The sequence below is a fragment of the Athene noctua genome, chromosome 1, assembly GCF_965140245.1.
Source record: "Athene noctua chromosome 1, bAthNoc1.hap1.1, whole genome shotgun sequence".
NCBI classification, from domain to species: domain Eukaryota; kingdom Metazoa; phylum Chordata; class Aves; order Strigiformes; family Strigidae; genus Athene; species Athene noctua.
Genome location: NC_134037.1, coordinates 42,655,081 through 42,667,340, shown reverse-complemented (window position 1 = coordinate 42,667,340; position 12,260 = coordinate 42,655,081). Strand labels below are relative to the sequence as shown.

Below are 12,260 nucleotides of genomic sequence, written 5' to 3'. Positions count from 1 at the left end.
TAATGTTAATGGTCTCTAATCTTTATCCGCTTCTTTGAAGAAGTAAAATGCAAACACTTTTCCTGCTAACACAGTGCCAATTCATTTAATTAATTGGCATATAACAATGTACCAGTGTCACCAGCATCAGCACTACAACTTTTTTTGTACAGAACACCAAGAAGTTGAGGAGCTGATGTGAACGTGTGAGAGGTAGCACTGAAGTGTCACTGCCTCACTGCTTTCTTAAGTGGGAATGAAATTAAACAAAACTGAGCTGCCTAACAGAAAATGGGTAGATGTGAATGGTTGGTAGATGGGAAGAAGATAGATCTGACTTGTCAGCCACACAGCCCACACAAACAAAATAAGCTAGATAAAAAGAAATCTCTCATGCCAGTTGCAACAGAAGTATTTCATTTTGATGAATCTAAGTAAATGACAGTGTAGCTTGGAAATTTGAATTATTTTCTTACAAAAGAACCTCACTACAAAAAGGAACACTGAATTACTCAAGTGTATCCAGAGAAGGGCAACGAAGCTGGTGCAGGGTCTGGAGCACAGGTCGTACGAGGAGCGGCTGAGGGAACTGGGGGTGTTTAGTCTGGAGAAGAGGAGGCTGAGGGGAGACCTCATCGCCCTCTACAGCTCCCTGAAAGGAGGTTGCAGAGAGCTGGGGATGAGTCTCTTTAACCAAGTAACAAGTGATAGGACAAGAGGGAATGGCCTCAAGTTGCACCAGGGAAGGTTTAGACTGGATATTAGGAAGCATTTCTTTCCAGAAGGGGTTGTTAGGCATTGGAATGGGCTGCCCAGGGAGGTGGTGGAGTCCCCATCCCTGGAGGTGTTCAAGAGTAGGGTTGACATAGCGCTGAGGGATATGGTGTAGGCATAGTTAGGTTAATGGTTGGACTTGGATGATCTTCAAGATCTCTTCCAACCTAGACGATTCTGTGAACAGAAAAGCTGGCTGGAGAGGGGGGACAAGAATTTTACCAGCCTGAATTCACCTTCTTGCCTCCCACTCCCTTCAGGTTTAATCTCTTCACTTAAATCTCTTGCTAGACTCATTAGCTTTATGGTACAGGCACGCACGTAATTAGTCAATTTGTTTTTCCACATGATTCTCTAGCAGTATTTTCTGAAAAACTAGGATCTTTGAAACATATCTTACAGCATCATACTTTTTTTTTCTTTCTTTTTGAGTAATTCTTTAAATAGTTGTTAAACAGTATAGTATAGTAGAAACAATAATAAAAATCTTCAGTTCATTCCTTTGTAAATTGATTTCTGATTTATATGAAACTGTTCCATTACAAAAGTAGAGAGTAAAAGATATTAAAAGATTGCTATTATTTTTTAAATTATTATTTTCTGAATATTCTCAAATTGCTTTATATCTCCTCACTCTCAGAGAGATTATGAAACTCAAAAAATGTTCTTCACCAATGGAATTTTCAGGTGTTAAAGGTCTGTTTGCTGATGTTTTGTTTATTTGTCAGGAAGGTAATTAGAGAGAAAAACAGTTTGCATAAGGAAATGCATATTTATCTGTTCCAGTGAGTTGCAAGGTCTTGTGTTCATCCTATTCCTAAAATTGGCTTAAAAATCTGTGCACTTCTCTTAAAAAACAAAAAAAGTCTAGGTTACACTATAAAGCATGTGAGACTCTGTAGAAGTGTCAAGATAGAATATTCATTCTTGTATTATGTGTGATCCACAAAGTTAGTAATTAGTTTTGTGATTGTAGGACGAGGCGAAGTGGAGCCAGAGAGCCAGACTTACGACACAGAGGATGTCAATGACTCTACAACAGAAAAGCTACCTAAGGTGCCTGAAGAGAAGCCAGAGAGAAGCAAGGACTCAACCATACATACAGCCCATCAGTTTTTGATGGACACTCCCCAGGTATGATATCCAGTCTGTCTTTTTACAACTACAGTGTAGTAGCAATAGTCTGTAGTATTTGACCAGTGTTAATGAAAATCTGTGAAGGCAGAAGTTTAGAATGAATTTCATTCAGACAACTCAGTAGTTTGTTGTTCTTTAATAGCAGAATGCAAAGTAACACGCAACCAACAGCTGTATATGCAGCTGAATGATGACTTAAAAATGACAAGTCCTCACAATGCTTATGTGGGGAGGTCTCATCCTCACGCTTTTTAAAATAAACTTATGTTTTTCTAACTGTCAAGAACTGTTTTGCTCAGATGAATCTGCTAATCAAATGCTTGGGTAGAGTGGAAAGCCATGTTTATCTTCAGTGTGTGGCCTGAAGATAAAAAAAGTGTTCAGGGTGATGAGATAGCTGGGTATTGTTGACCTTAAAACACCATTGTGGACAAAGAATTCACCTCAGTTAATTCATCACCATACATTACTACTTCAGAAAAGCTGATTGTAGATATTATAGAACTTTTGTGAGCCTTTTATGACTGTCTCAGTTTAAAAAATATTGTTAGAGCCTAGAAAATCCTAGACCTTCATATAACACACATAGTTTCTCACTGTAAACTGTTAGTTGTCAAAAAGCACATTTTTATCACAAAGAGCTACAGCCCAGAAGCAGTTGACCAGTTGATTAAGAATATTTTCAGTGTATTTTTTAGAAGTACTGACCTTTCATGCTTATAATATTGTGTCCTGATTACACACTTGGAGAGTGATATTTTACTGTTTCTACACACAACAGAGAAAGGACTGTGTGCCAGGTATACCTGATATTTCCATCTTGATACCAAATGTGGCAGCTCTCTAGAAAAAGACTGTTGAATGCAAGAGTATTCTCCCGTTTTCAGAATAGTTAGGTGCCTTTTTTGTGGTTGGTTTGTTGGGGTTTTTTTCAATTGACATACAAAAATTGAAACAGGAGGGGGAGCTCTTGCAGCACCAGTTAAAGAGGAAGGGCGAAAACGTTGCTGGGGGGAAAGTGCAAGTTGTTGCCTTTCAGCAAAAGGGAGAGAAAAGAAGCCTCCACCACCTACATTCTTCCTCCCTTAAGCCTGCAGTAGATGGACAGAGGGACTGCTGCTGCTGCTTGAGGAATGAAAAGTTTTGGTAGTTGAGTTTGGATTCACAGGCTTATATTTCTTTAATTCAGTAAACCTGTAGGTTATGCAGACCATATACTACTGATTGGCTAAATTATGGTTTTACAAGTCAGGAACAGAAGTTGTCACTGAAAGCACAGTAAAAGCTGAAGTGTAATAAAGCTTGGGTGTCTTTTAACAGAATGGCTTATGAAATAGTATTTGCTGTCAGGTAAATCAGGTAAAGAGGAAGATGTCATTCAAGTCTTTTAAGTGGTTTGAATGATGCTTTTTAAAAAAACTAATTAAGGGCAACATTTTATTTTGGAAGATACTAGATCAGTAGTATTCAGTTGTTTGATCTCTGTTACACTGTCATTATATCTGATGTTTGTCAAGATAGTTTAAATGAATTACCTTGAAGTTCTGTATTTGATTATTTTCAGAGTCTGTTCCTAGTTTTGTTTCTATGCCAATTTTGTCACAGATGCAGGTATTTGTGGGGAGGTATTTATCCTTCCTGGACATGAAAGCTATTGAAAAAACGGAGATTTAGAATTTTCATTTAAGTTTTTCCAGGTATTATTGCGTCTAAAAGAATAAGAGCAATTCATTTGTACATTTTTTTTTTATAGTTTGGGGATCACCAGATGTGTGAAATTATTTTTCATGTCTCATAAATCTTGTAACTACACTTCTAGCACATCGTTAGAGATCCTGAAGAGCTAAGAAAGGAACTTGAAAGGCAATTGGAAGCTTGGCAGACACAGCAATCTGGAACTCCAGATGAGGTTTGTGACCTCGTTTTGATATAAAACTGTCATAAGAATCCCTCATTGCATTATTTCATCTTGTTTTACTGCTGGAGCACTGAGCTGAAGCACCAAGCAGGTTGGAATCTAATTCTAGATCTATTCAAAATCACATGATTTAGATTATATTTTTGTTGTTATGTTTGACTTACTCTGAAAAAAATTACATTAAAGCAGGATGATGTTTCTGATCTTGTTTTGAACGTGCTGTATACTATTTGCAGAAAGTTACTCTGTTGATAGTGACTTCTAAAACTTGCATAGTTAGAAACATTCTTCTCAGTCCTGTCAAGCTCCTTCCATTTTGAGTTGTCACCTGCAGTTAAGTGCTAGACACCACTTTCACAAGATTATGATCAACAGAAGCTGTCCCCTTCAGTTGCAGTGGTGGAGTTTGAGCTAACCAACAGCAGAACCAGAATATGGTACTTGGCTCTGACTGACCTAGTCATGAATTGTAAACCATATTTGGAAGTAATTCCTGAATGAAATTGCCAGTATAGAAGCTTAACAATTTTGCTGACTTTCAATTAATTATAATTTTTGATGTCCAATAGAGAACCTAGCAGGACTTACAGCTTGCCTTGCTGTTACACCAACAGATGGTGGCTGTTACAAGATTTTCCTGTGTCAGCATCAATGCCAGAGTTGCTTTCTGTAGTCCTTCAGGAATGATCATTGCAGCTTCATAGCAGCAAGGAACATCTGAAGTTGAATGCAAGTTGCCATCTTTATAGAGTGCTCACAAGCCACCCTCACAGATTCAGCTGATAGTTTCCTACTACCTCCCTCTTACTACACTGAGGTTTGTTTTCTTTTTTCAGGCAGCACTTCCCAACTTCTTGTTTTTTCATAATTCACTTTTATTTCTTTCTGTGATGTATGTTGTTTTAGGAGAACGAAGCAGCACAGTTGTGGCAGAGGTATTTAGTACTGACAGCTCCTCTCTCACAGCAGCTTTGTGAACAGCTGCGACTCATACTGGAACCCACTCAGGCAGCCAAGCTGAAGTAAGTTGGGTCTTTGTGAGGCTTTTAGTTTCTTTAAACTCCTGGTTTGGGGGGGCCTTTAACCTCTGTATGACTGCAGTTCTATGTTGTTCTTGCTTTATAGCAATTATTCCTGTTTGCAAATGTATTAATTTTACTTTTGATTTGGAACACAAGGTTATAAGATGCAAACATGATATAGGAGTAGGTACCCATCCTGAGGATATTGTCTCCTGTTTTTTTTCTTCTGTGCAACAGGTGATCAACTTAAACACATGAAGTGCTATTGAGTCAATGATTATGTTAAATATCAAAATCTTTTATATTGTTTTTAACATCAGTGATTTTTTGGTGTTTGTTTGGGTTTTTTTTTTTTTGAGAAAGATCCATCTAGACTTGTTTCAAACTGGAGCAGTCTAAATTCAAAGTCTGCCTCCATTTTAGGCACCTAGATTTAATAACTTCTTTTGAAAACACTGAATATCCATCTTGCATTAAAAATGTGAGAATTTTTTGATCTATACCTAAATATGTACATGAGAACTACTAATTTTGTTTTTATTGTATTTTACAAAATTTTGTTATTTTGGTGCATATGCTGCATAGGCCAAGATTTCCAGAATAAGGTATTTGCTGATAATCCCTGTCACCATGTCTTTTTTCTTAACTTTCAGAGGAGACTACAGAACAGGGAAGAGACTGAACATGCGCAAAGTGATTCCATATATTGCCAGTCAGTTCCGAAAGGATAAAATCTGGTTGAGAAGGACCAAGCCCAGTAAACGACAGTACCAGATTTGCTTGGCTATTGATGATTCCTCTAGTATGATAGACAATCACTCTAAACAGGTAAAATAAAACCTTGGAAGAAGTATGAAGAAACTGCCTGTCACTGATGAGTATGTCAGCTGCTGATTTGTTTGTTTCCTACAGAAGTAGTGGTTGTTGGAAAGCCTGACTGTGGTGATTCTGGAACAGCTGGTTTTCTGGTTCATGCATTTGAACTCTTGTCATGTCATGCCTAAGAGATCTGTTGCTAAAAGACTAGGGAAAGTTAGCTGAAAGGAGGAGATGTTAAATTTGTTAGAGGTGTACGTATCCACTGGCGTATTTTTTGTAGCCTGAGAATGGCTTAAAGTTGCTTAACTATGCAGTGCATTGGGAGAGTAAATATTAGTTCATCATAGCTCACTTGTAAGGGTTTTTATTCATTGAAAATGTATGTTTCTTTCTAAATAGTTCTTCCAGTGTTTGTTTCATTAGCTCTCCTAAAGTGATATCTCTCAGTTAATCAGCTGAAGCCCTCAAGTAGAACTAGTGTGACTTTATTGCAATTACTAACTTGCATAACAGGAAAAAAGATAGGAAGTCTCTTCATTTATTTTACTCAACGTAAAAAAAATCAGTAACTGTAATACTAAGCTGTGAGTAAACCATGGAATATTCTATTTTTGATGTAACTTTTTTCTTTAATAGCTTGCATATGAATCTCTGGCAGTAATTGGAAATGCACTGACTCTTCTAGAAGTGGGACAAATTGCTGTGTGTAGGTGAGTTTGAAATTTTGACTTTTCTTCAAGACTTCAGAGCAGAATATAAGGACTGGTTTCATACTGTATTTTTTTTTTCCTTTTTTTCTAAAGCTTTGGAGAGACTGTTCAGCTGCTGCACCCATTCCATGAACAGTTCAGTGACCAGTCAGGGACACGGATATTGCGTCTTTGCAAATTTCAGCAGAAGAAAACAAAAATAGCCCAGGTACACAAGAATCCCTCTAGGGCAACAAGTCTGCAAATCTTTTTCAGTCAAGACATCCTCAGCTTCGTGGTTTCATGACCACTTTGTAACGTTTACTCGTCGTTTATATTTGAGTGTGATAGCTGGTTAGATAATAAAGAGGCAGAATGGTCCCAATTTTGTAATAGTGAGTGTGTTCTCTCACTTTTAATTCTGATGTATGCCACTTTTAAGCATTCATCTTTCTCTGTATTGGGTCTTAAACAGCATTGTGGGTACAAGTTATCAATCCTACTCTTGTCTGTACCTCAATGCCAAATCCCATCAAAGTCTGTGGGAGTTTAGGAGGTTTTCATGCCATGGATTCCACTGTTGTAGTAGGAGGAAGAGCTTTGTATGTTTGTCAGGCTGTAAGTTTGTCAGATTTGACTGATTCCTGAAGAAAATAACTTTCTATCGTAATACTTCCTGGACAGCATCAAAGTTTTCTTTTAAGAAGGTTTTTGACCTCTTACCTTTCCAGACTTGGATAAGGACTTTCGTTAATAGTAAATGGAAAGGGGGGAGCAAATAGCTCAATGGTAATCTTCTAAATGCCAAAATTGGGAGGATTTGACAGTTGATGTCTTTAACAGGGAATATGTAGATAATTCTGTTGTAAATTGAAGCCAAAGAAGTTCTACGTAGAAATAGATGGAATATCTTTAATGATGCTATTAATCACTTGAACAATTTACTGAGGTTTTGATGTCTTTGTTAGCATTGGGAAAATTTTAAATCCAGATTAAAGGTTTTTCTGAAGATTCTTTAGCTCAAAAATACTTGCTAAATTTGAAGCAGGAGTTAATATAGGAAAATGATAAGGACTGTCAGTGTAGATGGTCAGACTAAACTTCCTTGGCATTTAAATACAAAAATGCATTCTTTAAAAGTGCTACATTATTAAGTTTACTATTTTATGATAACTTAACATCCTTGTTTGTTTCCTCTGCAGTTTCTAGAATCATCAGCAAATATGTTTGCTGCAGCACAACAGTTATCTCAAAATATTAATCCAGGTGAGCTTTTTTTGTTACTGTGCTTGTTGCCATGGCAGCAGAATGCTCGCTACAGTCGTGAAAACATCCTGCCAGAAAAACTCCTAGCACAAAGACATCACTTGCATTAGGGCTTTGGGTTTTGCTCTGTCAAAAGGAATGTTTGGTTTAAATTTAGTTCAAAACCCAGGAGACCCAATCGTTTGTCAATAATTCACTGAAATTTTGTTTAAGGCTTTTTAAAAAGGCAAACCTTACTTGCCTCCCCTAGATCATGTTTCCAGATCGTGTTTAAGTCCTAGACACTGCCTGCTTTAGAGCATCGTCCAGCCTCCTAGTGACCTCGACTCCCTAGGCACTTCTGCTCTTGCCCGAGAGCTTGGTTTCTGTAGGTATCTAGAACCACACTGTTCTGAGGAGTGTAGGTGTTTGCTTCCTACCTGCCTTTCAGTGTGGTGCAAATTTAGGTCATGAGCTGCTTGAGTGTCCTGGAGCTGGAAGGCTTGTTGTATCAACAGCTGACCCACAGTTAGACTAAAAGGCTGCTTTGTGCTAGTTAAAAGCTTGTTGTGGTAGCACCCATACTTTTAAAAAGTTCTTATTGTTAAAGTACTCCAAGAAATAGGCAATCTGGGATTTATAATCCACAGCTGTTTTGCCACAGGGTGGCCAGGCTGTCGGAATATTCTGAGGGGGAGCAGCATCCAGCCCTGTTGAACTAGGTGAGGATGCAACAGCAATCAGGGAGCTAGCAAGAGAAAAGGCAATAGGATACATCACCCTTTTTTATAAAAAGACCAAGTCCTGTCGCATTTGGGACCTGTCTGCAGACAAGGAGGAATCCTTCCCTAGCCATAGTGCTGCGGGGTGGACGACAGGAGAGAGGGGCTTGGCTTGCATTCCTGGCTGTAATTACTGTTACTTGCCTTGTAATTAAAAGATGATAGATACATAACTTAGTTGGAATGTCCCTTTGGAGGGATGTATCTCTGACTGGGCGCAACTTGGGTCAAGCAACACGTCTCCAGAAAATGGTCAGTATAGAGGAACCCAGTACCTGTGCTGTGTGTGTTTCAGGTTTACTTCAGCTCGTCTGGTCCCAAGGGCTGAATGCCCTGTAGTGGTTGGACTGGGCCTCTGGAACCTATCTTCTAGTTTAGTTTTCTCCAAAAATAACCCATTTTGGGTAGTCCAAGATTGCTCTCTGATGAAAGCCACGCCTGTTACAGTGGGTACAACAGGGAAACATGTTTCAAAAGCAGTCTTAGTCCAAGGTGAAACGCTAATGCTTCTGGAGGAACAGATTTGGCGACTCTCTTTCACTGCAGCAGCTGCTGCTCTACTGAGGTAGTAATCTAGTGGCTGCATTCTTACAATTCAGCCAATATTTAACTCCTGGGCACCTACTAGGCATGAAAGACAAGGCCGTGACTAAGTTCATTAGGTATTTTCCATGCCTTTCATCCTTGATTATGGTACTGATGGACTGAGGATTTTTCTTCCAGTTATTCTCAATGGTTTCACACAGTGGGAAAACTTTCTTTCTTGACCCACTCATAACTGCAGCTTAATGTTAAGTCACAGAATTCTATTTGTTAAAGACTTAATTTCCTTAGCAATACGCTGAGGGTTTTTCCATTATAACCAGATGACTAACAACAAAATAGTCTGTTTGCCTTTTCAATTGATTAACTTACTGGAATTTAAAACGTTCTTTGTGCTCAGAAACAGCGCAGCTGCTTTTGATTGTATCTGATGGAAGAGGCCTTTTCTTGGAAGGCAAGGAACGAGTGACAGCAGCAGTTCAAGCAGCTCAGAATGCCAATATCTTTGTTATTTTTGTAGTGTTGGACAATCCTAATTCCCGGGTAAGTAAATGACCAAGGGAGAAATATTCAAGTGCAGTGAATGAGAAACAAAAAAATCTTTTTCTTGTCTTTTGTAGTGCTTTAAGGCTGTCTTGTCTTTTGCAGAGGCCAAAGATATTTAGCCCAATTTCAGTTTTTCACAATGTCTGTCGGATCTCATGATTTCTCCCTACTGTGATGCTTACCAAACTCTTTTGAATGTTTAAAAAAATAAAAGGGGGGGGGGGGGGGGGGGGGAACAAAACAAAAAAAAAACCACACAAACTTTGGCTTCTATGCCATAGAAAATCTAAATAAGAGCTTCTGTTTTCAAATATAACGGTTGTAGATTTTGGCCACTAGAGAAGTAGCTGGCAGGTTGACAGATTCAAAGTTTGAGAAATGCTTTGTTCATCTCAATTTTGATTCAAATTGGTAATTTCTGACAGCAGCCTCCATTTGATATGGCAGCTGTAACCAATGAGAGATTAAACATTAGACAGAAAGGAGTATATGAAAGCTATTTAGTGCCTGAATTGGGAAAGCTGGGTACCGTATTTGGTAGCTGTGAAAGGAAACTGTTAGATTTCCTTGGTTGGGAAGCTGAAATATCCAGGAGCTTTTCAGGCAGATTGTAGTGCAGTAAGTGAGTAAACTTAAGCCTTACTTCGTATTATGTGATGAAGACTCTAATTCTGTAGTTCACTTTTTTCTCTAGTTTTCCACACAAAACCTGTCTGCTATATTTATTGTGGAAAAATTAACAATTCTCTTGCTGATTAACTACTATAAGGTTCTGATGAAACCTGGCTATAATGTCAGGAGAAAATTCTGGGCAGTGAAATGAATTTTTTGTAAGTTTAATTTTTTTCTGAGCTGCTACACCGAGCAACTAAGAAGCACAGCTGGAGTTCAATCTGATTTTGTCTTTGTAGTATTTGTTAAAATACTATAAAATAATTTGCTAAAGAATCTTGTTATCTTAGGTCACTGCACAAATGCAAGTGAAACTCAGCCCTAAAGAGCTTACAGATGATAGTGTTGGGAAAGCATGAAATATATAAAACTAAAGTGATAACAGTGAACTCAAATCATAAAATACTAAGGAAAGACAGGGTTTATTTATAGAACTTGGTAATGCAGAAGCCTAAACTCAGTCTCCTCTAGCCTATATTATGTTGATTAGATCATCTTTATCTAAAAGCACAAAAGCATTTAACTACTTTGTGTTCAGCTTTTTATTTATCAGTGAATGCTTATGGGTTTTAATCTTAAAGCTATTAATTTTTAATATGAGAGGGGAGGAATTACAAGTATTTGAAAAATAGGTAGATAACATCCAAGTCCTGTAGTAACAAATTCTTTTTGTTTAGTAGTAACAGAAATTCTTTTTTTACAGGATTCCATTTTGGACATTAAAGTACCTATATTCAAAGGACATGGAGAATTGCCTGAAATCAGATCTTACATGGAAGAATTCCCATTCCCATTCTACATGATCCTTAGAGATGTGAATGCGCTTCCAGAAACTCTCAGTGATGCACTCAGACAGTGGTTTGAACTGGTGACTGCCTCAGACACTTTGTAGACAAAGTCAGTACCTAATTGCTGCTAAACTGCTGAAATACATGAAACGGCATTTCATCGGATTGTTCATAAGGCCTCTTTCTAACTAGGATTAGTGTGCAGGAGCTGCCCTCTGGCAGTCAGACTGCATGAGAACAAAATGGTTGAGGTGCATTCTCCCACATTTGTCAGAGGAGAATTGTGCAACGGTGAGAGTGTCATTTTCTTTCATTGCCTATTCCCACAAATAATGTAAAACTTCCTTCAACTTCTCTTGTAATAACTTATTACTTTAAAAAAAAAAAAGGTATTTGTAATGTTCACAGAGGTAAAATTATTCCTGCCACTGTCTATTGCAATAAGAAAAATCAGTCTTGCTTCTGGGAAGGCGTTTGTGCATTAGAAGAACTTTAGATGTTTTGCAAAAAAACATTGTTTAGCGCTTCACCTATGTGGCTGGTGCCTTTCTGGGAAGGAGTGGGGGAGCAGGGGAAGCAGAAGGTTTAAACAACCAAAAAAATAAGTACTTGAATACTTGAAACTATTCTGCAGTTTAACACATCCTATTTAATTACTGCTGATTTTTGTCTGACAATATCAATGGGGAGTTTTATGAATAATGCCATACGATCATCCCTATATTATCAGTTTACACTGTGAAGTTTGCCCCTCTGTCCAAGGCAGACATTGAGGACGTTTCATTAATCAGATGTCTTAGAGCATGGACATGATTTTTCATTGCAGAAGCTATGCATCTTATATTGTCTGTACTAATAAAAAGAGGTACCACTGTTTATAATTATGATGTTTGTTCTTTCAATCGATCAAAGCTTGAATAAATTAACCGAATTTGCCACATGGAAATGCTGTGCATTCTCTAGCAGTGCACAAATACTAATTTTCATTTGAAAATGCATTGTGGTTTATGTAACTACAACACCTATCCCTCCTCTTACGAGGATGATGCCAGCACAGAGGTTTGATTAGGGGTCCAGTCTTTTGACTTCTCTCAATGAAAATCTGAAGGAATCTTTGCTTAAATGCCCCTGGTCTAAACTCTCTTTGAAGATTTTCTTTGTGTATGGAAGTTGAAGGTGTCTCATTTGAAGAGTGGTGCAGGAGTTGATCAGAAAATGGCTGGAAACGTGGATGTATTCCCAAAGATTTGTCTTCTAGATAGAAAAACCTTACTTGCAGTATTGCTGTAGCTGTTTTGAGGTGCAGCAGTGGCAAGACCCAGAGGTGTGAAGTGGGCTGCTTCTCA

General features: G+C 38.1%; 1 protein-coding gene across 2 annotated transcripts in view; it reads left to right on the top strand.

The window, feature by feature from the left end:
- Positions 1-11,845, top strand: part of MDN1 (midasin AAA ATPase 1) — a 102,476-nt gene extending 90,631 nt beyond the window's left edge. For both annotated transcript variants that reach the window (XM_074896040.1, XM_074896039.1), the window contains exons 94-102: positions 1,730-1,887; positions 3,710-3,799; positions 4,715-4,830; positions 5,484-5,658; positions 6,286-6,359; positions 6,453-6,567; positions 7,541-7,604; positions 9,309-9,451; positions 10,830-11,845. In XM_074896040.1, coding sequence (XP_074752141.1) covers positions 1,730-1,887; positions 3,710-3,799; positions 4,715-4,830; positions 5,484-5,658; positions 6,286-6,359; positions 6,453-6,567; positions 7,541-7,604; positions 9,309-9,451; positions 10,830-11,018 — 1,124 coding nt within the window. In that variant the 3' untranslated portion in view covers positions 11,019-11,845. The remainder of the gene's footprint in view (positions 1-1,729; positions 1,888-3,709; positions 3,800-4,714; positions 4,831-5,483; positions 5,659-6,285; positions 6,360-6,452; positions 6,568-7,540; positions 7,605-9,308; positions 9,452-10,829) is intronic.
- The last annotated feature ends 415 nt before the right edge of the window (positions 11,846-12,260 follow it).